Raw genomic sequence first — 27232 nt, 5'->3', positions numbered from 1 at the left:
TACAATAAGGCCAAATGTGGCTACAAAAAGAAGCATCTAGCTTTAAAATAATAACTAAAAAGTTTAAAAGAAATCATTTAAGTTCAGTTTAAAGGTTTTTAAACAATTGGCTATCATTAATTATAAAATTTTTTTTTGTGTGCTAAAGTCCAACAGTAGTCATAAGGCATTCCAGTGGCATTCAAAAATAACCATTTTTGCCTCCTGCCAAGCAGTTTCCTTAGCCTCCTGCAGTCCTCTCTTCATTCACTTCAAAACAGCCTGCCACCTCTCCTGCTGGCTACCATCCCTGCAAACCTGTTGCTGACTGACTCCACCTTTCACAATGCTGAATGGTACTCTGCCTGGCTGCCACCAACCACCCCCTTCAAACCAAGGCTTCATTAATTTGTTTGCTTCACTTCACTCTTCCTTGCAAGACAATGACAACACCTCTAGTTCCTTCCCTTCTCCTTCTACAATGGTGCCGAAAACATAGCCAACTCCCTTGGCAATGTCAGCTCAACCTCTCCCATACCCTCGGCTCTTCAAAACTCTGCCGGCTTCCCCACCCTTCCAGCCCATGCTGTCCTCGGGACCCCCTCCTCTTCTCAGCTCATCCTTGTCATAATCAACGCTTCCGCCCTCCGTCCAAACGCAGACGCCTTCGGTACCTGCTATTCACCTCGAACCTCATCCTACAAATGGTCAACGCCTCCACCATCACTGACCCAGCCTATCTGCTATTCATCTCAACCGCCCTTCTGCTTTGGTAACCCCCTGCCTGTCTCTAACCCCTTCGCTCTGCGATCCAGCCCCAAGCCTCACTTCAGCATCACCTTGTAACAGGTGGTAAAACTTGGACTTTGCCTTTTGGTACCCAATATTGAAAATTGTAATCAAATTCTTGTCATTAATTCCTCCTTTCAGTTCATGATTGCCCCCAATTTAACGTTTCTTGCCTGTTCTACTGGTTTATCTCCCCACATTGTTTCACATTTGTTTTTTCAGTCCTAAAACTACTGTGTTTTAGTTGTTTTAATGCCTAAATTAACTGTTACACCTGAAACTAATTTATTACCCCTTAAAAATAACTCTGTCTCTCTCCCTCCGCAGGAAACAGCCAGCTACTGCTCTTACCCTTGCCTTATTAATGGGCCTGGGTATTATTGGTGCTGGCACAATAATTTATTCATTAATTCATACTCTAAAATCTGTCAATGCCTTAAGTATAACTGTTGTTAATAATGTTTCCAAACTTAAACTAAGTTTACAACACTTAAAGCACATTGTTAAATCCCTAGCAAAAATAGTGCAGCAAAACCACCATGGTTTAATTTGGTTTCCTTTTTTTTGAAGAAAGGGGGAATCTGTGTAGCTCCTAAAGAAGAATGTTGTGTTTTTAAGGATGAAACAGGTTTACTTAGAGACAGCATTCAACGTATAGAGGATGATTTAGTAAATAAACAAAAAGATTTAGAGCAGAGTGAGAGCTGGTACAAAAATTGGTTTTCTACCACTCCATGGATAACTACAGTGCTCCCAGCTTTTTTGGGACCCTTCATTGGCTTCATGTTGCTAGTTTCTTTTGGTCCTTGGGCTTTTCGCAAACTCACCACCTTCGTGAAAAATCAAGTGGGTGAAGCAACCAGAAAGGACTCAAAAGTTTTATACCAACAGCTATGCACCTCAGAAGACCAGCTGACGCCTGACATCTCCCCTCCTGCCAACTCTCCACCACTTAAGTTTGAAGTAATCGAGGAGCTGGCGCATAGACCTCAATCTGTGCGCTCGCGCCTTGCCAAGCTTTGGAAACGACTGACTCAAGGGTAGCAGATGCGGTGACTGGAAGCCCCACACCTCTTCACCCAGTGTGGCCAGTCCACCGAGGCACATCTGTCCCTTCCATATTGTATACTAAACAGGGGGAGATGTGGGCGACCGAGTACCCACATGTTTAAAGGAACTTTGTATGGATTTTTCACCGCTGCCTGATTCAAGCCAAAAGTTTGCATAGCCCTGAGCCAAAAGAACCCTGCAAATAAACTTAGCTCACCACAGAGAACCTGGCTTAACTAGGTTCCTTAATCTTTCCATGGAATCTGTTTTTGTAACTGCTCTCAAGCATAGTCATAAATAGATTTTTGTAAGGTTTAAACTGTTAGAATCTATTAAGGATTTGCTTCCCCTCCCCCCATCCTGCCAGGTTTCTCCTTATCCTTCCCGCCATCAAAATGTGTCTGCTCCCATTGGTTAAAAATCGTTGTACCTGTACAAATCTGATTGGTTTAAGTTTCAATCCTGTGTTTTTGCTCCTCCCACTGAAACAGGCTATAAAAGCTTTGCTTATTCTCTCAATAAACCTCTTGACAGGAATTCAGCTTGAGCTTTTATTATTAACTTCTACGGATTAATTTTCTAGGTGTTCACAAAAGAGCTTAACACTCGCGAATTATTTGTAGCTGCTTTTGCCTTCTGTTCCGGTTAAGAGAAAGCGGCTGGCCGGAATTCTCTCCCAGCAAAGGACAGGAGCAAAGGCTGATACAATACGTGACAAATATATGTGTATGTACACATTTATACTCTTGTCTGACTTGAGTCTTCTGCAGTAATTTTCAACTATACATAATCTAATGTCCTTGAAGAAATAACTAAAAAGCTTCTGAAATAGTAGTATGCTTCAAATTTTAAAAGCTTTCTGAAAGACTGCTAGCACTGAGTTTTGTTCTTGAGGTAAGTGCTAATAGGTTAAAAATAAAAAAATCAAGCACACTGCCGAGTGTGACCCAAAAACAAAAACAAGCAAACAAAATAATGTATTTTCTCCTTTTGGACATAATACTGAATAAGTGAAAATAAGTGTAAGGCTGGAGAGAGCTCATTGGACTAAAGCTTATATTTACCAATACTACATAGTTCTGGAGCACTGGGAGAGATCACTTGGAGTGATCTTCAAGCACTGAGCTGGAAATAGCTCTTGAGAAAATTGGGTGTGGTGCAAGCAGAATAACATAAGAGAATCAGAAAGAAAAAATTGGCTAAGGTGTTACATATTTTATTTTAGGATAATTTTAAGATATCAAAATATTACTTAAAAACATAAAAAGAAACAATAAGGGGCTAGAGCAAGAGCACTGACCCAGGTTTGATCCCCAGGCATCCCACATGGCACCTCAAGCCTACCAAGAATAATTCATTTTTGTTTTTTTTTTGGGAGTCACACCTGGCAGTGTGCAGGGGTTACTCCTGGCTCTACTCTCAGAAATTGCTCCTGGCAGGCTTGGGAGACCATATGGGATGCCGGGATTTGAACCACCATCCTTCTGCATGCAAGGCAAACACCTTACCTTCATGCTATCTCTCCGGCCCCCCTCTAAGTTTTTCAATAATAATAATAATACCTGAATGAAGAGCCAGGAGTAATCCCTGAACACTGCCAGGTGTGGCCCCACAAAAAACCAACAAAATAAAAGATAAGTTTATGATTCACTACCTGTAACTCATGAATTCATCATTCTAGTAAAGATGGCTAATTATAAATTTATATAATTTTGAGTTAATCTTTTCTGATATATATTTTTTTAATTTCTTTTTTGAAAGAAGAGGAAGGAGAGAGAGGGAAAAAGAAAGGAGGGAGGGAGAGAGAGGGAGAGGAAAGCAGGAAAGGAGAGCGAAAGTAGTAAGGGAGAGGGAGGAAGAGAGAAGGGGAGGGAAAGGGAAAGGAGTGAGAGGAAGGAGAGAGGAAGAAAGAAACGAGAGGGAGGGAGAGAGAGGGGGAGAGGGAAAGCGGGAAAGGAGAGAGAAAGGAGTAAGGGAGAGGGAGGGAGAGAGAGAGGGAGAAGGGGAGGGAGAGGGAAAAGAGAAAGGAGTGAGAGAGAGAGGGAGAGGGGGAAAAGGAAAGGGAGAAAGGGGGAGAGGGAGGAGGAGACAGGGAAAGGGAGAAAGGAGGAAGAGGGATAGGGAGAAAGGGAAGGAGAGGGAAGAAAAGGGAGTGAGAGGGAGAGGAAGAAAGGAGGGAGAGAGGAAGAGGGGAAGGGAGAGAAAGCTGGGTTGTTTTTCTGATATATTTATATATAGTAAGAAAAATCAGTATCACTGAAGATATAAGAAACAAATGCCTTTTTAATATATGTAAAGAGATAGGGCAGTTAACTTTAAGTTCTTATCTTCAAAAGCAATTAGGGGGAAAAAGGAAATAGATGTTCAGCTGAAAACATTTCAGTAAAATACGTCTTACCTTCCACTGTAAAGTGAGTGAATTTTTGGTCCGATTGGCTATCCTTGGTGGATTAGGTGTATCAGGTTCAGAGCTCAAGGTAGTAAAGCTTTCAGCTTCTGAAGGAGTTCCCTTTATAGAATTGTATTCTGCCTGGACTCTAAGGTGATAAAAATAATTAGGTTCACCTACAAAAATCACTCTTTCCTACTATCAACAACATCACCGTTAAAGGTAATTGAGTACTTGAAAGTTAGTAAGTGCTGTCTGTGTGTTGTCCAAAACAAACAAACAAAAAACTGTTAGAAAGTCAAGGGTAAATAGTCCTTTACAAAAAGCAAAATGGTATAGATCAGTGGTCGGCAAGCTGTGGCTCGTGAGCCACATGTGGCTCTTTACATTTTTAATTTGGCTCTTCTGTGTGCCGGGCGGCCGCTCCAGGAGTCAGGACTCTGCTCCTAGCCTCTGTCAGTACGTGCCCTGTGTGGCTCTCAAAATAAATTTCAATTGTGGTTTTGGCAAGATTTGGCTCAGTTGAAAATAAAAAGGTTGCCGACCACTGGCTTAGACCAACCACTGATTGCAATTCAAAAAGAGAAATACATTTAAAATCACAAGTGCATGACATGTATTTATATACATACATGTATATATATACATATTTATATACATGCATATTCTGAGAAAATACCCTACCATTTTGGCTGTACTATTAACATAGAAAATTGTTAATAACACTGTACATTTGAAAGTTCTAAGAAAGTAAACCAAAAAATTTTCATCACAAGAAAAAAGATTTAGGTTGGGGATGTGGCTCAGTGAAAAATATGCCCTGCATGTAGGAGACCTCGGTCCTATCCCCAACATTGCAAACATTAATAGAATAATTGTGAGACTAAGGAGATTAACCTGGAGAAATAGTTCAAAGGGTTGTAACATATGCCTAGCATGTGAAGAATTGACCTCACTCCCAGCAATGTATGGTCTCCCAAGCACTGAGGAATGTAGTTTGGGTGATCCCTCAGTACCACTGTGGTGGCTCAAAGCACTGCTTTGCCAGAGCAGCAATGTATCTTTTGTCTAAGACTAAAGTCCTTGGAGTACATAGCCAGAGTGAATGTACCTGAAGTGGCCATGTACCCATGATGAATATTAGTTAGGCTTACTATGGTGATTATTTTGTAATATATGTAAAAAAGGAATCATGTTGCATAGATCACATAGATTATGGAAATTATAAATTATAAAAACATTAAAATAAGGCCACCAACCACAAATTACTTTTAAGATGGCAATTCAAAGTTTCAAAATATTGGTAGGATAACAACTTTGGTTCAATCTATAGAAAGTAAAATTGAAGATTTAACAGTTTAATACGAATAATGCCAACCACAAATGTTTTAGAAATAAAGATTAACCAAACGCATCACTCATATTGAGATCAGATGGGGAAGGACCTTAGAATCTATAAACTTTGATAAATTGTGACAGAAGTCTCACAGAGAATAAAACATTATCTGTTATCCCCCCAAAACCCTTTTCTTTTAAAAACAAATGTAGTCAAATATCTAAGTAAAAACCAAACTATTTATAATTTTATTTTATAAAAAATGTCCAAAATTTGGACCGCGGTTTGATCCCCCGGCATTCCATATGGTCCCCCCAAGCCAGGGGCAATTTCTGAGTGTATAGCCAGGAGTAACCCCTGAGTGTCAAACGGGTGTGGCCCAAAAACCAAAAAAAAAAAAAAGTCCAAAATTGAGATAACTTTTCAGTGAACTAGATATTATAGCTCTAAAGCATGCATTTTCTATACATTCATTATAATCCCTAGGTCTTGCCATTAGATTATTAGCTCTCCAATATATCATTTGAAAATATTCAAGTTATAGTTTAACATTTTAAGAAAATTAGAAGATAGAAACATCATATTGCTTTATCATATAAAAGAGTTCCTTACTTTGCATGATAATCTGTGGCTGGTTTGAGATCATTTAAAGTAACACTGGTTTCTTCTCCTCTGGAGGGGAAAAGGTAATACATCATTATCTGATTAATACACAGCTTTCCAGAGGACATGCATTTTTTATGCTAAACTTTGGGATACTTTATGAAATAACACTACTTCTTACTTTTCCAAATGTAACCATATTAGACTATTAGAATGGAATATTTGAAATTATGGAATGTACTAAATTTGTGTGGCTGCAAAAGCACTTTTAGACAAAAAGTGAGACGAAATAAATATATAAGCCTATTCTTTACTTCTGAAAGATTTAAGGAAGTATTTAATTTGTTGAAAAAAAAATCAAACTCTTTAATTACTTTAATTACTTAAAAATTTTAAAGTAATTTGGGGCCAGAGAGATAGCACAGTTTAGGGTGTTTGCTTTGTAAGCAGCAGACCCAGGACCAGGACCAATGTTGGTTTGAATCCCGACATTCCATAGGGTAGGTCCCCCGTGCCTGCCAAGAGGGATTTCTGAGCACAGAGCCAGGAGTAACCCCTGAGCGCCGTTGGTTGTGACCCAAAATCCAAAAAAAAAAGAAGAAACCAAACCAAAACAAAAATTTTAAAGTAATTTACCAAAGTTATACATATATAATGCATACATGATTGAAAGAAAACTACCACGTTTTTTATAAGCAGTGTGCCACTATTGTCTTTTATTAGACTAGAGCATAGAAATTTAAAAATTATAGCTTAATAGTAGGTAAGAGGTCAATGATAAAGCATTTAACTACTAGTATTTCAAGTAAAATACCAATTTTAATGAAAATATTAAAACGCTAATTAAAAAATTAATTTGAGACTAGTTTTCATATACAGGTATGTATCTGAATACTAGTCTATATTTTGTGTTTTGTTTCCCAGCTAGAGTGCCCAGGGCTTACTTGTGGCTCTGTGATCACTTTTGAGGTTGTACAGGGGATCAGATGTAATACCAGGAATTTAACAGAGATAGGCAAAAATTTACCATCTATCTGGCCTCAAATTAGTTTATTTTTCAATCTCTTTTTTTAAACGACTATTCTCTCATTAGCCTGTGTAGCATCTTCTACATATCTGTCAATACTGCAAATAGTCAATCTATCCTCAAATTAAAACCACTAATTATAAGAAAGAAAATGTTTCTTGGGGTTGGAGCAGGTTAAGTTGCTTGCCTTGCACGTGGCCGACCAGGATACAATCCCCAGTACCCATATGGTCCTTTCAGTGCTGCCAAAATTGATTTTTGTTAAAACTTTATTTATTGATTGGCTTTTGGACCACACCCAGTGGCACTCAGGGGTCAATCCTGGCTCTCTCAGCACTCTTTGCCCCCGGCAGGCTAGGGGATGCCAGAAATCAAACTGGTCCCTTCTGGATCGGCAACAAGCAAGGCAAATGCCCCACCACTGTGCTATCTCTCTGGCCTCCAAAATTGATTCTTGACTGCAAAGCCAGGAATAATACCTGAGCACTGCCAGGTATGGCCCCAAAACAAGACAACAAAAAGAGAAAACCCAAACAAGAAAAAGAAAATACTTTTTCATCAATGCAAGTACAATTAAAGAAATGGGGAGCCGGAGAGATAGCATGGAGGTAAGGCGTTTGCCTTTCATGCAGGAGGTCATCGGTTCGAATCCCGACGTCCCATATGGTCCCCAGTGCCTGCCAGGAGCAATTTCTGAGCCTGGAGCCAGGAATAACCCCTGAGCACTGCCGGGTGTGACCCAAAAAACCACACAAAAAAAGAAATGGGCAGTTGAGTAGCATCCTTAAAGAAAGACATTTAGTTGCTATAGTGCAGGGGTCTCAAACTCAATTTACCTGGGGGCCGTAGGGCAAAGTCGGGGTGATTCTTGAGTGCAAAGTCAGTAGTAAGCCTTGAACATTGGGGGTGTGTGACCCAAACAACTAAAACAAAACAAAAAAAATTCCCCTAGGTCTGGGCCATAAAATGTTATACGGTGAGTTTGAGACCCCTGCTACAGGGTAAAGGAAATGATTAATGTTCCTCTTGTACATTCTGAACAAGCTGCAAATAAGAGATTCTTCATTAGTAAGTAGTCATGTCTATCTATAAATAACCAGTAATACAAAAATATTGGGCCATAATCTTATTTGTACATTTGTCTCTTTTAAGAAAAACAAGTGACATATTTCAATAGTGACATATTTCAAGAGATGATCAGACCTTTTACAACCAAATGGTATAAGATGATGGTCTTCAGGATAGTTTCACTTTCCTTTTTTTCCTGTATTAGCTACATTTTGAAAGATGATGTAGGATACTTCTGGTATTCTGTGTTATGATCATTCAAATGACTAACCACTTAATCTTCCTGGTGCTTAAATTATAAGAAATTATCCATTTTACTTATTTTTTCATGAGAACAAGCAATATTCTTTTCTTTTGGGGTTGTTGGGCCACATCTGGCACTATTCAGAGGTTCTACACTCTTTGTAGTACTCAGGGGAATATAGTATGCTAGAGAATTGAACCTAGTTTAGCTGTGTGCAAGGGAAATGTCCAAAATAATGTACTATCACTCTGATCCAGAGAACAAACAATTTCTATATGAGTACAGAAGACTTATTTACAACTGTCAGTAATGAAAGTCCATTTCAATCAATGACTCTGAAGCTTCTATAGTGGCAGTGTAATTTTGAAGCAAAGAAAAGAGAATGCAATTAGGTTTTAAAATGATTATAACATACCAACATACAAATTAGTAAAAACAGTAATTAATTCTTTTTACAACAGGTCATGAGTCTCTATAGATAAAAACTAAACTCAACTTCATAATGTGAGAAATTCAGTTCACATCAAAGATTTTCATTTATCTGGTCTTGTGTTCAACATAGTAAAAGACAGATTGTTGTCTCAAAAATATCTGAGTTGTCAAATATCTATTAGAGTCTACTGAATCACTGAAAAAGGAGAACATGGTCTGGAGTGATAACACAGTGAACAGGATGCTACCTTGAATACAACTGGCCTGGGTTTGATCTCTAACACCTCATATAGTTAGTCCTCTTAGGGCTGCCAGGAGTGATCCTGGAGCAGGGCCCCGAGAAAGCCCTGAGCACTTTTGGGTGTGGCCCCAAACAAAAAATAAAACAAGTGAATGTAGCCAATGCAAGTGATCCCATTAATAGGCGGCATGAGGACTACTGACATAAAAAGCATTATCACAGTTCTGTAAGATCCAACATGGGAAAATAGATTTTAATCATTACTAAGGTTCTTTAATAGGAGGAAGTAAAACATAATGAATACCTACATATAAACACTCTTATATTTCCCATCTTTTCCAGTACTTGAGATCAGAATTTCATAACCATAGACCTCCGGTACAGCAGTCTCTTCTGTTTCACCATTAATGAGGCTAGAAGGAGGTGACCAAGTAAGTACTACTGTTCTTGCTTGAATGTCTGAGGCCTGCAAAAACAAATACTTAAAAGCTCTATGAAGAAACTATATAATGCACAATGAGTAATAAAACATCAAGTATGTTTCAAATCAAATATATCTAGATCTATCTACTAAAATGGCTCACAAATAAAAGCTTATTACTAGATGAGATATAGTTTTCAATGTAAAGGTGCATCAGTTTAATAAAAGTTTAAAGACCATTCTATAACACTGTTAGTATACAATTAGAAGATTGGGGAAATAAAACCACACATTAATTCGAAAGGGTTGATTTTTCTTAAGTTAGAAATTTTCAGGGGCCAGGCGGTGGCGCTAAAGGTAAGGTGCGCCTGCCTTGCCTGCACTAGCCTTGGACGGACCACGGTTCGATCCCCCGGTGTCCCATATGGTCCCCCAAGCCAGGAGCAACTTCTGAGCGCATAGCCAGGAGTAACCCCTGAGCGTTACCGGGTGTGGCCCAAAAACCAAAAAAAAAAAAAAAAAAAAAAAAGAAATTTTCCTACAAGAAGAAAAAGAAAAATGAGCAAAGGACATGAACTACTCAAAATATAAATGGATAAAATTTCAAATTATGTGAGACTACATTCATAATTGAATAAAAGAAAATTAAAACAAAATACTACTTTTCACTCACTTTATTAGAAAAGATTAAAAACTGGGGCCGGAGTGGTATCATAGCGGTAGCAGCTTGCCTTGCATGCTACTGACCTAGGACACACCATGGTTAGATCCCCTGGCGTCTCATATGGTCCCAAGCCAGGAGCAATTTCTGAGTGCATAGACAGTTGTAAACCGAGTGTCACCAGGTGTGGCCCCAAAACAAAACAAAACAAAATAAAACAAAGAAAAAAGATTAAAAATGTAGGGTCAGAGTAATAGCACAGCAGTAGGGTATTTGCTTGCACACTGCCAACCTGGCATGGAACCGGGTTCAATCCTTGGCATCCCATATGATCCCCTGAGCCTGCAGGAGCGATTTCTGAGCACAGGGCCAGGAGTAACCCTTGAGCGCCGCTGGGTGTGCCCCAAAAACAAACAAAAAAAGTTACTATCTAGTTTATTATTTAGAGAAACAGGCTCTCCTGTGGTGCCAGAATTGTAACCAGTAGTTTCATATATAAAAAGTACATAAATCTGAGCTCTACTCCCAGCTGGGTATTTTCTTAGATTTGAATGTAGATGCAGCTGTGGTTAGGTACAGTCCATAGACAGAGATCCTTGGACCCATCACAATTTTTCCTAATTTTTAAAATTAAATCACCATGAAATAGTTAAGTTGTTAACAGATTAATTTCAGTAATACAGAGTTCCAATATGAATTCCTTTACCAGTGTTCATTTCCTGCCAGTTACTATCATCTTCCCACCCTATAATATATATATAAATTTTTAAAATGTTATTTATTTTTTTGATTCAAGAATCTTACTTTTGAGTTTTTGTTTTAGGATACTATACTATAGATATACACCAGAGTAGGAATATATTCATGCACTGTTATTGATAATGAAAAGAACTTTGAATATTTGTAGTGTTTTTTTTGAATATCTGTTGTCTTACTTAACTACAGAAGGTATTCCAAATAGGATGAAATAGATGTAAATGTGTAATAATCACAGCTGTATTAAGAACTTTATAAAATGCCAGAAATAATCTGAAAATGTACTGTACATGTATACTAAACTTTACCTTTGGGATTTTGTGCATGTGTGGTGGATGCATAAAGAATTGTAAGAGAAAAAAGGGAGGTTTAATAATATTATTTTTTTTTGTTTCTTGGATTACTGGAATAGTTTATTAGCACATATTGCTTCTGTAATAAAAATCTAATAAAGAGGAAACACATAGGGATTAAACTAACGATTGGCAAGAAAGGTACCTTAATATTAGTGTACTAAGTTTTCTTTAAAATCATAAACATTTAATGACTATTTTCATTATTTCTAAACACTAATCAAACCAGGGTCGACTGTATGCCTTACACTTTACACTATCTTTCTAGTTCAAGTAGAAATATCTTAACCACACATTCCTTTGTTTTAATTATGCTAATTAACGATGCAATGTATATTTTTGTGTAGTTTTCTATTGAGAAATGGGACCTTTGTTTCAATTTCAATTCTACTGATTGTTAATAAAGAATGTATTGAGTTTTATACATTTAGAAAGGTCCATTTTTTGGGGCCAGGGCAAGAGTACAGTGGGTAGGGCGCTTGCCTTGCATGTGGCCAGCTTGGTCTTGATCCCTGGCATCCCATATGATTCTTCTCTTCCTCCCCAGCCCACCAAGAGTAATTCCTAAGTGCAGAGTTAGTAGCAGTCCCCAAGCACAGCCAGGTATGGCCCCAAATCAAACCCCCTCCCAAAGTACCACTTATATAAGCACTTTAACTTAATATTTGTATTTTGTCAAACACGATACATAATTATCTATTATAATAATAATGGCTTGTATTTAGGATATGTAAAAAATATAGAGAATTTTATGTAGCCAGCTTTGCTGCTATGCTTTTACCCCAATTTCTTCTACTGCATCTGTCTCCTAAACATTTTCAGATCACTTTTTCTTTTAAAAAAATTTACCTGGAGCTAACCCCTCCTACCTCTGAAATCAACATCTTAAAGTGAACAAACAGAAAACTGCACCCAACTGCATTGAGGTTACTACTGTCCCTTTCAACCATACCAGCTGGGGCAGTTTTACCCACTCCGAGAAAGATTATCATATCTACACTTACAAAAGATTGGTGAGTATTAACTCTCTTGATTTTATTGAATTCATTTTGTATTTGGATTATGTTGTATACAAAAATCAAGCAAGTGGGATTTTAGAAAAACCCATTTAAAACATTAAAACATTTAAAACCCATATAAAACGTTTTAGAAAAATTACAGCATCATTATATCTTTTCCTTATCTTAATGCTTTGCAATGCCATTTATACACTAAATTTTGTTTAAAATACTCATCAGGGGGGCCGGAGAGATAGTACAGCGGTAGGGCATTTGCCTTAGACGCAGAAGGATGGTGGTTCAAATCCCGGCATCCCATATGGTTCCCCCAAGCCTGCCAGGAGCGATTTCTGAGCAGAGCCAGGAGTAACCCCTGAGCGCTGCTGGGTGTGACCCAAAAACCAAAAAAAAAAAAAAAAAAAGAAAAAAAAATTCATTGGTTTAAAATTCTGCTTCATTGATGAATGTATCTCTCCTTACATCTGATCAGCATTGATCCACTGACCTTAAATGGTTAACTTTTATGTAAGAACTAAAAAAATAACCCCCACCAAACCCCAATAGTCTATATAACACACTAAAAACACATGCCAAAAAATATGAGACACTTACCACTGGTTTGACAATGTTTGATAGAAGTGCTTCAAATGCTTTAGTTTCTTCATCTTTTTCTGAAAATAAGTAAATTAATCAAGTTGAATATTAGTAAGAGCTTAAATGCATTAATCTCTTTCCCTCTATAATATATTTCCTAAAATTAGGGGAGTATCTTAGATTTTTTTATTGTTTGTATACACAGCAGTTTGTGGCTCTCTAAGAATTTTTTCTATGTAGTTTCTATTGGTACTTAGTTGTGATTATTGTATTACACATATAAATCTGTAATACATTTTTCTAATGAAAATCACATTTTTATTTAATTATAAAAATAATTCACTAAAATTACTTTCATAACTTCAGTATAATCCAATAATATAAAGTTCTTATTTGCTAATTTAATCTTCTTTTTTACTTGTCCTTTGTGTTGGGCCATATACAGCAGTATTGAGAGATCATTCCTGGAAGGGCTTTGAGGGACCATACGACATGTGGAGATTGAACCACGGTTGGTTCAGATGCAAGGCAAGTAAGTGCCTTCATTCCCTGTACTTCCTACCTCTCTGGGCTCAATTTCATACAGCTTAATAATTAGTTAATAAGTATTTACTTCTTGACATACCTTAATTGTGGAAATAAAAATAGGAATATAAATAGTTTGACTAATTTAAGCCACTACAGATGCATCTGAACTTTTTAGTGAATGCCTAAAATGCTGCAACTAAAATTATTTATTAGCAAGTTTTAAAATTATAGGACTTTTGGGGGTTCAAAAAAATAAAAGAATATAAGACTTTTTGTGTGTGTATATGAAGCAAGATAGTTTTTATTGACTGTAATTTGATTAGAAAGATGTGAGGAGAAACAAACAGTATTATTACATCTGTTCCACTCTGGCTTTTACAGAATGAAAAATGAAAGATACAATGAAACAAGTGCGATATGTGTTCATGGGAGAACATGGGTTTGAAGAACAAGGCAGTTTAATCCTTTTGTAAATGTATATTTGTGGTGGGGAATGAAATTTAACAGTGTGATGCTCATATGGTAGAAGTTAGGTTAGGGAAGGGAAAACAAGGTAATTTAAAAAAACAGAAACTTGGGACTAGAGAGATAGTATAGTGGGTAGGGCTCTTGCCTTACATGCGGCAGAGCAGGGTTCAATCCCAACATCTCATGTGGTCTCAAGTACTGCAAAAAATGATTCCTGGACTCAGAGTGAGAAGCTACATCTGAGCACTTCTGGGTTTGGCCGCCAAAGAAAAAAACACCAAAAACAAATAAAACCCAGGAACTTTAGAAAGGAATAGAGAACATTCCACCAAAACTCCAAAACTACCAAAATTGCTCAATGACTTTAAAATGGTAGTTATCAGGAATTTAAACACAAAGAAATTGGGGGAAGTAGGCAAAATAATCTTATTAAAAGTCCAGAAGTGAAAGGAATATGATTACATTTCACCTGTATTTGGCATTTTACCGCTTGGTTAGTAAAATTTATGACACTTGAATAATGGGTTATCCTAAATTGTCAAAGAAAGTACCCCAGTAATAATCTAGATCCTAACATCTTTTCTCACATAGTCAATGTCAGAGTATTAACTTACACTTTATTTGGATCAGGAAATTAAGACAAAAAGCTTAGAATATACTTTAATATGTTAAATAATAATGAAATATACCAAAAAGAGTGACTGGGTATTTTAATTACCTTCAGTTTCTGCATCAATTTGTACACCACCTCTCCCTCGTCCTGATTTGTTTTTTGCTGAACCCGTGTTTCCACCACCAGTACTCTGTCCTTTTATAAGTCCATTATATTCAGTTATGGGAGAAGGGCTTTTCTGGGGTGATGATGGTGGACTGTTCATTTTGTCTTTCTGGGTTCCTTGACGATCCTTTAATTTTTTCTGCAAACGTTCATATGTTTTACTAGATCTTTCATCTCTAAAGTTGGATCTTGCATGTGTAGAGTGAGCATCTAGGAAGAAATAGAAGCATTTAGATATTGTCACTCTCTACTTATATTTGTGTATATGAAAATAACATCAAAATAATTTTGTAAAAACAAAACCTTTCCCAGGTCTCTACAACTACAGAACCAACCTTTGTGAACTGATTATATTGTGCATATCAAACACACCTTCTGTATTATTTCTCCAGTCTCTGCAGGTGTAGTTTTCTTATTTTTGGACTACAACAGGCAATGGTAACCATATAATGTGCCGTAACTTTTTTTTTTTTTTTTTGGTTTTGGTTTTTCGGACCACACCTGTTTGATGCTCAGAGGTTACTCCTGGCTAAGCACTCAGAAATTGCCCCTGGGCCGGGGGATCGAACCATAGTCGCAATCTTTCCTTGGCTAGCGCTTGCAAGGCAGACATCTTACCTCTAGCGCCACCTAGCCGGCCCTTGTGCAGTAACTTTTAATGTAAATCTTATAAAACCCAAATTATTAAAAGCACTGAGATGTAGAAATCCTAGTCTTGGGGAATAGTTCTAAGATTTTATTCTAAATGCAATGGGAAATCATAGAATTATTTTCTAAAAGCTTGTGATTCGATTTTAAAAGTTTATTTATGCATATTTGGGGGTAATGGTGGTAGTAAAAAACTAAGCATAGGGGTCCGGAGAGATAGCACAGTGGCATTTGCCTTGCAAGCAGCCGATCCAGGACCAAAGGTGGTTGGTTCGAATCCCGGTGTCCCATATGGTCCCCCGTGCCTGCCAGGAGCTATTTCTGAGCAGACAGCCAGGAGTAACTCATGAGCACCTCCGGGTGTGGCCCCCCCCCAAAAAAAAAAACAAAAAACTAAGCATAGACTAGTTGTGCTGTCTGTCTTAAGAAGAATATCCTAGATTAAACTTGAGTAGCAGTGAATAAAAAAGTAGAGACTTGGGAAAATAACAAAAACAATAAAAACAAATAATAAAATAATGAAAAACAAAAATAAAAAACAAAACTAATATAGAGGCTGAAAAAGGAGATAATGTTTTTCACTTAAGTATGAATTAAATAATTTGGTAATCTATTGTGATAAAGATGACAGAAAAGTAAATTCTACAATTGAGATTTTTCCTTTAGAAATTCTCTAATTAGGGCCCGGAGAGAGAGCACAGCGGCGTTTGCCTTGCAAGCAGCCAAAGGTGGTTGGTTCGAATGCGTCCCATATGGTCCCCCGTGCCTGCCAGGAGCTATTTCTGAGCAGACAGCCAGGAGTAACTCCTGAGTACCGCGGGGTGTGGCCCAAAAACCAAAAAAAAAAAAAAAAAAAAAAAAAAAAAGAAATTCTCTAACTAGGTTCGAAATGCTGGCGCAGCGGTAATACATCTGTCGGTAATACATCTGTCTTGCATGTGCTAACCTAAGATGGACCGAGGTTCGATCCTTCGGCGTCCCATATGGTCCACTAAGCCAGGAGCGATTTCTGAGTGCACAGCCAGGAGTAACACTGAGTGTTACGGGGTGTGACTCCCCCCCAAAAAGAAATGCTATAACTAAAAAAAAAAAAAAGCTATTAACTGAGATGCATGACACATTTAAACAGTATTATCAAAAAGGCAGTTAGAAATATACCTGGAGATCAGAAATATTCTTTGACAGAAATCTTGGTAGAGGGGCTGGTGCAAAAGCAGTGAGTGAATGGGTTATCTGTCTTTCATGCGGCCACCCTGGGCTCAATTCCTGACTTCCCACAGGGTCCCCATAGCCTGCCAGGAGTAATTTCTGGGAAATTGGTGGTGGGAATGTTGCACTGGTGAAGGGAAGTTCTTTACATGACTGTAATCATACAACTATAATCATGTTTGTAATCACGGTGTTTAAATAAAGATAAAAAAAAAAGAAAATGTGATTTCATAGTAATATTGCCTAAAATTGTGCTTAACCTAATTACATTATTTCCATTTAAAAATTTTTTTATCTTTATTTATTTGTTGATTGACTTTTGGGCCACACCCAGCGGGGCTCAGGGGTTACTCCTGGCTCTGCACTCAGAAAGTGGCCCTGCAGGCTGGAGGATCATATGGGAATCAAACCAGGTCCCTCCTAGGTTGGCCACATGAAAGGCAAATGCCCAATTGTGGTGGAATCTCTCCAGACCTCCAGGAGTAATTTCTGATCACAGAGCCAGTAGTAAGCCCTGAGTGCCACTGGGAGTGATTCCCCTCTCCCTTCAAAAGGAAAGAAATCTTGGTAGAATTCTTTTGATATGAAATTTGGGATTTTGGTAGGAAAGACAGAATTAAGAGTCAGTATACAGATGGTTTTAAAGATATGGTAAAGAATTTAAGATCACTCTAACTTATATGTGACTATCATTTCTCCTTGTTTAAACATTTTTAACACACTATATAGATTACAAAATTACTAATGTTAAGAGTTTAATGCATAGAACATTCCAGTACCACACCCTCCATTAGTCCACGCTTTTCTCCATGATTTTACTTTTGCCCAGTGTCCTCCCACTTCTTCCTTCCACTGCAGCTTTATGACTGATGGTAGGTAGCTTTAGGTATTTGTTATTCTCCTATTTCATTATATCCAGCATATGAGAGAGATCATTCTGCCTTTTTTTTTTTATAAACAATTTAGTAACCCCCAGAGGGCAATATTAAGCCTTATTCTGCTCTGTTTTCAATCTGTCACAGTATCTCGTAACTCTGGTTAGTGGCAACACATTTTGATTTATTTTTAAAAATAAATTAATCATTTTTAATATAAAATCTTTAAGCACTATTTCAAACATGATTGTAGTTGGGTTTCAGTCATAAACTGAATACCCCCCTTCACCAGTGCAACCTTCCCACCACCAATGTCCTCCCCCCAACCCTTTACTGTATTCAAGACAGGCATTTTACTTCTCTCATTAAGATAGTCATGATAGTTGTCAGAGTATTTATTTCCCTAACTGCACTCACTACTCTTTGTGGTGAGCTTCATAATTGTGAGCCAATCCTTTCAGCCATCACCTTTATTACCCTCATGTTTCTGGGCTTTACAGTAATTTTTCTTAAAACCCATAGATGAGTGAGACTATTTTGTGTCTATATCTCTCCCTCTGACTTATTTCACTCAGCATGATAGATTCCATGTACATCCATGTATAGGAAAGTCTTATGACTTCATCTCTCCTGACAAATGCATAATATTCCATTGTGTATATATACCACAGTTTCTTTAGCCATTCATCTATTGAAGGGCATCTTGGTTATTTCCAGAGTCTGGCTATTGTAAATAGCGCTGCAATGAATATAGGTGTGAGGAAGGAACTTAATCCACCAGAAATATAATGTAGCACCACTTCTTCCTGAAAAGGCATATTAAAAAACGGGGAAATCTTATATATAAAAACAAGCTCTTATCTACTAGGGATAAGAACTCATATTTTTTACAATACAGGGGCACCTCCCACCTTGAACGTATGTCATATGGAACCAACTTAGACCCCAGGGAATTAGACACTGACTGTCCAGCCTTGACTCCTGGATCCCAGAAATAGAAACGACACAGTTCTCCACAAAAGCTCCAGGAACCAAATCCGCCTCTGGGGCATCCATAATGCTGCACTGACACCAACATGTGCCAGTTCTAATATGATATCCTGACAATGAGGAAATGGGAACAACATGATCTAAGAGCAAGTTGTCCTTCCTCACCAGCCAACGATAAGACAAAATCAGAAGACTTGTCACTCATTGATCTGTGCAAAAGCCAAGATCTCTATCTCCAGATGACTGGTTGTTACAACCATGACTGGACAGTACGCCTCGAGGACCAACAACAACAACAACAACAACAAAAGCTCTAGCCTAGGCTTTGGTCTAAATTGTATTTTTGAGTTCCTAGGGTATATCCCTAGGAGTGGTATAGCTGGATCAAATGGAAGCTCAATTTCTAGTTATTTGAGGTATCTCCATGTTGTTTTCCATAAAGGCTGGATGAGATGGCATTCCCACCAGTACTGAATGAGAGATCCTTTCTTTCCACATTCCTGGCAGCACTGATTGTTCTTGTTCTTTGTGATGTGTGAAATTCTTTATGGTGTGAGATGGTACTTCACTGTTGTTTAGATTTGCATCTCCCTGATAATTAGTGTGATGTAGAGCATTTTTTCATGTTTCTTTTGGTCATTTGCATTACTTCTCCCCATTTTTGGATGAGATTTAGATTTTTTTTTCTTATTAAGTTCTGTCAGTACCTTGTATATTTTCGATTATTAGCCCCTTATCTGATGAATGGTTTCTCCCATTCTGTGGTTGGTGTTTGTATCCTAGGCACTACTTTCTTTAAGGTACAGAAGCTTCTCAGCTTAATAAATTCCCATCTGTTTATCTCTGCTTCCACTTGTTTGGAGAGTGCTGTTTCCTCCTTAAAAATGAGTTTAATCTCAATGTCATCGTTTTACCTACATGGTGTTCTATATACCGTATATACTCGAGTATAAGCTGATACCCCAATTTTACCCTCAAAACTGGGAAAACAGTGACTCGAGTATAAGCCGAGCTCGAAAATGCAGCAGCCACTGGTAACAATGGCAGAGAGAATCAAAATCCCAGGCTGCAGGACAGCAGAGAGAAGGCCCAAGACGTCTGCGTGTTTCAGGTCACACAGCAGAAACCAGCTTTACTGTCTGAAATTCATCTTTACTTATAAAGAACTATGCACTTCCAGATAGTATATTTATTTTAATTGTAACATTTTTTTTTGTTTTTTGGGCCACACTCAGTGATGCTCAGGGGTTACTCCTGGCTATGCACTCAGAAATCACTCCTGGCTTGGGAGATTATATGGGATGCCAGGAGATTGAACTGTGGTCTGCCCTAGGTCCAGCTGCATGCAAGGCAAATGCCCTACCACTGTGCCACCGCTCTGGCCCCTATTTTGGGGCTCTAATGATGTGAAAATTTTTTCCTTTAAAACATTTATAAATTCTTTAATTAAATCATCAGAATACAGTTTACAAAATTGTTCATGACTGAATTTCAATCATACAATGTACAATACCCTTCATCAGTGCACAATGTCCCTAATTTCTGTCCTCCGACCTGTCTCCGTCTGCCTGTGTTGCAGACATTTTCTGGCTTCTCTCTCTCTCTCTCTCTCTCTCTCTCTCTCTCTCTCTCTCTCCTCTCTCTCCCCCTCTCCCCCTTCCCTCTCTCCCTCTCCCTCTTCCCTCTCTCTCTCTCCCCACTCTCCTCTTTTTCTCTCACACACTTTTTTTTTCTTTTAGACACTGGTTATCAATATTGTTACTGAAGGGGTATCATGCATATACATCACTTTATCTCCTTTCAACACCCAGTTCTTGTCCAGAGTGATCATTTTCAACTGTCATTGTCATAGTGGTCCCTTTTCTGCCCTAACTATACTCTCTTGCTATTTGTTGCAAGCTTTCTACCATGGAAAGGTCTTACTGGCCCTCCTCTTTATTGACTTAGTATATTATTTTGAATATATTTCATGACTTCAACTTATATTGTGTAGATGTACCAGTTTCTTTAGATCTATTGTAGAACTTACAATGGCATCCAGACTGAAAGTATTCCTCAGTCCACAGAATAGAGGAAAAGACTTCTCACTTGAATATGACTTCACTAAATATTGCTGTATGATTTAAGCTCTGCTCACTTCCTTGAATTTGTCTCTCTTAAAAGATGATTACAAGAATAAAACACTTGATATATACTTCCAGGAGAAAAAATGTGATATTGTTACTAATTCTTTAATATAATATCAGTGTAATAGTATCAGTGTAAGTGAAGTATAGCCAGCTCTATATAATCACTGGATTTAGATATCTTACCTACATCTCCATATACTTGTGAAGACTGATATTGTGGCATATACTGTGTTGACATGTCCCCAGCTCCAGTCACTGGTGAGTACATGTGGCGTGGTGGAGGGGGCATCATGGTTGGAACAGGAATAAAACCAGGCAGAGGAGGATGTGGAGTCCGATGTATGACTGTGTGACTACCAGGATGAAACTCTGGTGCCTGAGGAACCACAACTACTCTCCGAACACCGTTGTCTTCAATAACCTACAAAATTAACATTGACAAGTTGCTTCCATGGAAGGTAAAAAAATTTTGATATACGTTAGATCAGAGTAAGAATTTTTATGCCACTAGAAGTTAATTTCAATAAACCTTCATGAAAATATTATTAAATGCATAATTAGCACTGAGCATACAAATTGTTTCTGTCATTCAATGCTGTATAAATATTAAAAAACTAAATAAAATAATTATTTGCAATAACAATGAAGAGAGAATCAAGAAAATTTCTAGTTGGAATATAACTGAATTAGAAATAAATTTCCTTTTCCATATTATGGCAGTAGTGAGTAGATAAGTATTATGAAACAGAAATTAAGAGGCATGGGGCCGGAGAGATAGCATGGAGGTAAGGCGTTTGCCTTTCATGCAGAAAGTTGGTGGTTCGAATCCTGACATCCCATATGGTCCCCTGAGCCTGCCAGGAGCGATTTCTGAGCGTACAGCCAGGAGTAACCCCTGAGTGCTGCCAGGTGTGACCCAAAAACCAAATACCAAAAAAAAAAAAAAAAAAAAAGAAAAAAAGAAAAAGAAATTAAGAGGCACAATGGGCTGAGTGGAAAGTTTCCTGGCACCATAAAAAAGATCTTGGGGTGTGTAAATGAGTGAGCATGGAGCCTGTAGTTGTTCCCATGGCAGTATGCTTCAAGGGCAGAGAAACCTTGAATCTCTTAGGCCAAGGGAATCCCCTTCCATATTTCCCCAATACTTGCCATGCCTTAAAAAAAAAAAAAAAAAAAAAAAAAAAAAAGGAAGAAGTTGCTAGTCTGGTTTTTTTTCTCTCTCTCTTTTTTTTTTTTCGTATCTGATGGTTTTGGTTTTTGGTTTATTCTTTTTGTAATTTTGTTGTTACTCCGTTTTTTGTTTTAATTTTGTTTTGCTACCTTTTTCTTCTTTCCCCCTTTTCTTCTAAATATTTATAACATCTAGACAAACTCTTCCTAGTTTTTCTCTTTTTTGTTGCCTCCCCACCATGATACCAAGACAAGACAGTCATATGTTCATTAGGTGGAAATAAAAACTGATCAGACATGAATACCAAATCCAAAGTCAACGACAACAGAATCAATACCCAATCTACAACAAGCTGTACAAGGGGGAACAGTTGCACTAGCATTACGGGGGTAAAGGAGGGAGATGTGGGATGCATGCTAGGAACAAGGGTGGAGGGAGGACAACACTGGTGGTGAGAATGCCTCTCATTCATTGTCATTTATGTGCCTCAAATATTACTGTGAAAGAATTGTAATTCACTTCAACTATAATAAAAAATAAAGAGGCACAATGGGAACCCTAGAATCGAACTTCTAAGAAATCAATCATATGCAGAATTTAGATCCAAAATTCTATAATCACTGAAAGGCAACTTTAGTAGTTCATATCAAGGGAGGCAAATGCCTACTATACTGTCAGTTAAGCAAAATATCCGTAGTATTGACTTCTGGAAATTAAACATTTTATGCAGGGGTCTGCCACATATCAGGAAAGAGTTTTTAAGTGCTTTTTCTGAATTTCAAATAGAGCAACAAGAACATAATTTTAGGGATTGAGATTTTTCCATATATTTGTTTTTAAAATAAATTTTGTTTTGGGGCCACTCTCAACAGTGCTGAAGAAACATTTGTTGGGGGGGTCCATATAAGATGCTGAGTATCTAAATGTTATCAGCGCATGCAAAGTGAGCACCATAATTACTATATTACCATTCAAGCTTTATTTTTTCCTTGTATTTAGGATCTGTAAATGTTTTATTTGCATACTTTAATCAAATACCCTTAGATGGGTTCACATAATTTTCAACAAAAAAGATTGGGTATACTAAGTGGAATAAAGATAGCTCTTGGCAGGTCAGAAGAAAGAGAATAAACACAGGATATCACATATATAGAATACCTGGCATGAGTAAGTGTAATGACTTAAATGGGGGCTCCTAGAGTACTTATGGCCCTAAATTATAGTGGAGAAGGAAAATAATAGGGTGGAAGGAGAAAAAGAGATATGAGATGATAAGTGACAGGGGTCAAGGGAATGCAGGTACATCAGTGGAGTTAAGAAGGGCAGAACCACAGAGTTAACAACACTACATTTATAAGACCTGCACTTTAAATACTTTAAACAACCAAACTTAAAAAGGAAGGGTTGAAGCGACAGGACAGCAGGCAGGGCATTTGCTTGTACACAGCTGACCTGGATTTAATTCCTGGCATCCTATATGGTTCTCTGAGGTTGCCAGGAGTAATTTCTGAATGCAGAGTCAGGAGTAATGCCTGAGGGCTGCCAGATGTGTGACCCAACCAATGGCTGGTTGGAGGAACTATGGAAGAACTTGGGGAACATTGGTGGAGGGAGGTTGACACTGGTGGTGGGACTGGTGCTGAAAACATTGTCTAAAAATCAACTATGAATAATTTTTTAAATCACAGTGCTTTAAATAAAAAATGAAAATAAGATAGCCTCAACAATGGTGCTGGGAAGCTGGACAAGGCTAAAAAAAAAGCTGGACCCATAATATATACATTAAAACATACTGAGGAAAAATATAGGAAGAATGCTCCAAGATTTATTTATTTTTTATTATTTTATAAAATCTTTAAGCACCATAATTACAAGCATGACTGTAGTTGGGTTTCAGTCATAAACAGAAAACCCCCTTCACCTGTGCAACATTCCCATCACCAATGTCCCCCCAAACTCCAACTCCAGTCCTTACCAACCACTGTCTGTATTCGAGACAGGCATTCTACTTCTGTCACTCATTAAGATTGTCATGATAGGGCCCGGAGAGATAGCACAGCGGCGTTTGCCTTGCAAGCAGCCGATCCAGGACCAAAGGTGGTTGGTTCGAATCCCGGTCTCCCATATGGTCCCCTGTGCCTGCCAGGAGCTGTTTCTGAGCAGACAGCCAGGAGTAACTCCTGAGCACCGCCGGGTGTGGCCCAAAAACCAAAAAAAAAAAAAAAAAAAAGATTGTCATGATAGCTGTTAGTGTAGTTATTTCCCTAACTGCACTCACCACTCTTTGTGGTGAGCCTCATATTGTGAGCTAGCCCTGGCCCTCATCTCTATTGTCTTTGGGCATTGTTATAATAATGTCCTTAATTTTTCTTAAAGCCCATAGACGAGTGAGACTATTCTGTGTCTCTCTCCAACATATTTCACTCAGCACAATAGATTCCATGTACATCGACACATAGGACAATTTCATCACTTCACCTCTCCTGATGGCTGCATAATATTCCATTGTGTATAGTACCACAGTTTTTTTAGCCATTCATCTGTCGAAGGGCTTCTTGGTTGTTTCCAGAGTCTGGCTATTGTAAACAGCGCTGCAATGAATATAGGTGTGAGGAAGATATTTTTGTATTGCGTTTTTGTGTTCCTAGGGTATATCCCTAAGAGTGGTATAGATGGATCTTATCACAGCTCAATTTCCAGTTTTTGGATTAATCTCCATGTTGTTTTCCATTAAAGCTAGATGAGATGGCATTCCCACCAGCAGTGAAAAGTCTTCACATCCCCACCAGCACTGATTGTTCTTGTTCTTTGTGATGTGTGAAATTCTCTGTGGTGTGAGATGGTAACTTGTTTTGATTTGCATCTCCCTGATGATTAGTGATGAGGAGCATTTTTTATGTGCCTTTTGGCCATTTGTATTTCTTCTTTGAAAAATTTATTTCTTCCCATTTTCTTATGGGGTTAGATTTTTTTCTTAAGTTCTGCCAGTACCTTGTATATCTTTGATAGTACTCCCTTATCTGATGTTGAGTATTGGGTGAATATTTTCTTCCATTCTGTGGTAGCTTTTGTACCCTAGTCACTATTTCCTTTGAGGTGCAGAAGCTTCTCAGCTTACTATAGTCCCAAACTGTTTATCTCTGCTTCCACTTGTTCGAAAGTGCTGTTTTTTCCTTGAAGATGCCTTTAGTCTCAATGTCATGAAGTATTTTTACCAAGGTCTTTAATCCATTTGGATTTAACCTTTGTGCATGGTGTTAGATGGAGGTCTGAGTTTGCTTTTTCGCAAGTGGCTGACCAGTTGTGCCACCATCACTTGTTGAAGAGGCTTTCCTTGTTCCATTTTGCATTTCTTGCCCCTTTATCAAAGAAGATAAATTGATTATATGTCTGGGGAACATTCTCTGAATACTCAAGTCTATTCCACCGATCAGAGGGTCTATCTTTATTCCAATACCATGCTGTTTTAATGACTATAGCTTTGTAATACTTTGTAATATAATAATACTTTGTAATTTAAAATTGGGGAAAGTGATACCTCTCATATGCCTTTTCCCAAGGGTTGCTCTATTTATTTGTGGGAGTTTGTTCCAAATAAATTTCAGGAGTGTTTGATCCACTTCTTTGAAGAATGTCATGGGTATCCTTAGAGGGATTGCATTAAATCTGTACAATGCTTTGGGGGAGTATTGCCATTTTAATAATGTTAATCCTTCCAATCCACGAGCAAGGTATGTGTCTCCATATTCTTGTGTCCTCTTAAGTTTTCCTTTGTATAGGGCCTTCACCTATTTAGTTGACTCCAAGATATTTGAGTTTGTGTGACAATATTGTGAATGAGATTTTTTTAAATGTCCATTTCTTCTCTCTCATTAATGGTGTACAGGAAAGCCATTGATTTTTGTGTGTTGATTTTGTAACCTGCCACTTTGCTATATTAATCTATTGTTTCTAGAAGCTTTTTGGTAGTCTTTAGGGTATATAGTATCTTGTCATCTGCAAACAGATATAAGTGAGACAGACAAAAGTGAGAGCGTGACTTCTTCCTTTCTTATCTAGAAGCCCTTGATATCATTTTCTTGCCTAATTGCTATGGCAAGAACTTTCAGTGCTATATTGAAATGAGTGGTGTGAGAGAGTATCCTTGTCTTGTTCTAGATTTTAGAGGAAAGGCTTTTATCTCCATTGAAATTAATATTTGCTATTGGCTTGTGGTAGATGGCCTTAACGATATTGAGAAAAGTTCCTTCCATTCTCATCTTGATGAGTTTTTAATCAAGAATGGGTGTTGGAACTTATCAAATGCTTTCTCTGCATTTACTGACATGACCATATTGTTTTTATTTTTCCTTGTTGATACGGTATACTATGTTGATTGATTTAAGTATGTTATACCATCTCTGCATTCCTGGAATGAAACCTACTTGGTCGTGATATATATCCTTCTTGATGAGGAGCTGGATCCTAGTTGCCAGAATTTTGTTGAAGATTTCTGCATCTGTGTTCATCAGTGATATTGGTATATAGTTTTCTTTTTTTGCAGCATGTATCTTGTCTTGGTATCAAGATGATGTTAGATAAATAAAAACTATTTGGGAATGTTCCTGATTCTTCAATTTCATGAAAGAGCCTGAAAAGGATCAGTAGTAGTTCCCCTAGAAAGGTTTGAAAGAATTTGTTAGTGAATCCATCTGGTCCTGGGCTTTCGTTTTTGGGAAGACTTTTGTTTACATTTTAATTTCCTCTGTAGTGATGGGTCTGTTTAGATTATCCTGGTTTAACTGTGGACGATTATAAGAGTCCAGGAATTTATCCATTTTTTCCAGGTTCTCATGTTTCGTGGCATAGTTTCTCAAAGTAGTCTCATTACCTTTTGAATCTCCACAGTATCTGTAGTGATCTCTCTCTTTTCTTTTTTTTTTTTTTTTGATCTCTCTTTTCATTTCTAATCAATTTATTTTCTTCCATTTTTTGTGAGTTTTGCTGTTGGTTTATCAATTTTGTTTATTTTTTTTCAAAGACCCTCCTTTAATTTTCATTGGTCTTTCATATTGTTTTTTGATTTCCACTTCATTGATTTCTGCTCTAAGCTTTGTTAGTTCCTTCTGGCTATCAATTTTTGGTTCCTTTTGTTGTTCATTTTCTAATTTTATTTGCTATGTCATTAAACTTTTCACATAGGCCTCTTCCTTTCTGATGTGTTCTTGCAGATCTATAAATTTTCCTTAGTAGCCTTTTTGCTGTGTCCCATGAATTCTGGTAATTTGTGTCTTGTCATTTGTTTCCAGGAATATTTTGATTTCCTCTCTGATCTAATCTCTGACCCACTGGTTGTTCAGTAGTGAGCTGTTTAATTTCTAGGTATTTTTTTTTCTAGGTTTTTCTTCTGTGTTCCTTTGTACTTCAAATCTAATTTTGGTGCCTTGTGATCGATGAAGGTAGTCTGCAAGATTTCTATCCTCTGGATTTTATGGAGGTATATTTTAATGGGCCAG

At 37.7% G+C, this 27232-nt stretch overlaps 1 protein-coding gene across 2 annotated transcripts in view; it reads right to left on the bottom strand.

Annotated features, from left to right (window-relative positions):
• Window positions 1-27232, bottom strand: part of FNDC3A (fibronectin type III domain containing 3A) — a 153502-nt gene that overhangs the window by 50127 nt on the left and 76143 nt on the right. For both annotated transcript variants that reach the window (XM_049778750.1, XM_049778751.1), the window contains 6 exons: window positions 20750-20987; window positions 14656-14925; window positions 12960-13018; window positions 9467-9624; window positions 6156-6215; window positions 4217-4355 (listed from right to left, as the gene is read on the bottom strand). In XM_049778750.1, coding sequence (XP_049634707.1) covers window positions 4217-4355; window positions 6156-6215; window positions 9467-9624; window positions 12960-13018; window positions 14656-14925; window positions 20750-20987 — 924 coding nt within the window. The remainder of the gene's footprint in view (window positions 1-4216; window positions 4356-6155; window positions 6216-9466; window positions 9625-12959; window positions 13019-14655; window positions 14926-20749; window positions 20988-27232) is intronic.

This window comes from Suncus etruscus, chromosome 8 (genome assembly GCF_024139225.1).
Source record: "Suncus etruscus isolate mSunEtr1 chromosome 8, mSunEtr1.pri.cur, whole genome shotgun sequence".
In the NCBI taxonomy this organism is placed as follows: domain Eukaryota; kingdom Metazoa; phylum Chordata; class Mammalia; order Eulipotyphla; family Soricidae; genus Suncus; species Suncus etruscus.
The sequence above is the reverse complement of the archived record's forward strand: the minus strand, read 5'-3'. Positions and strand labels throughout refer to the sequence as shown.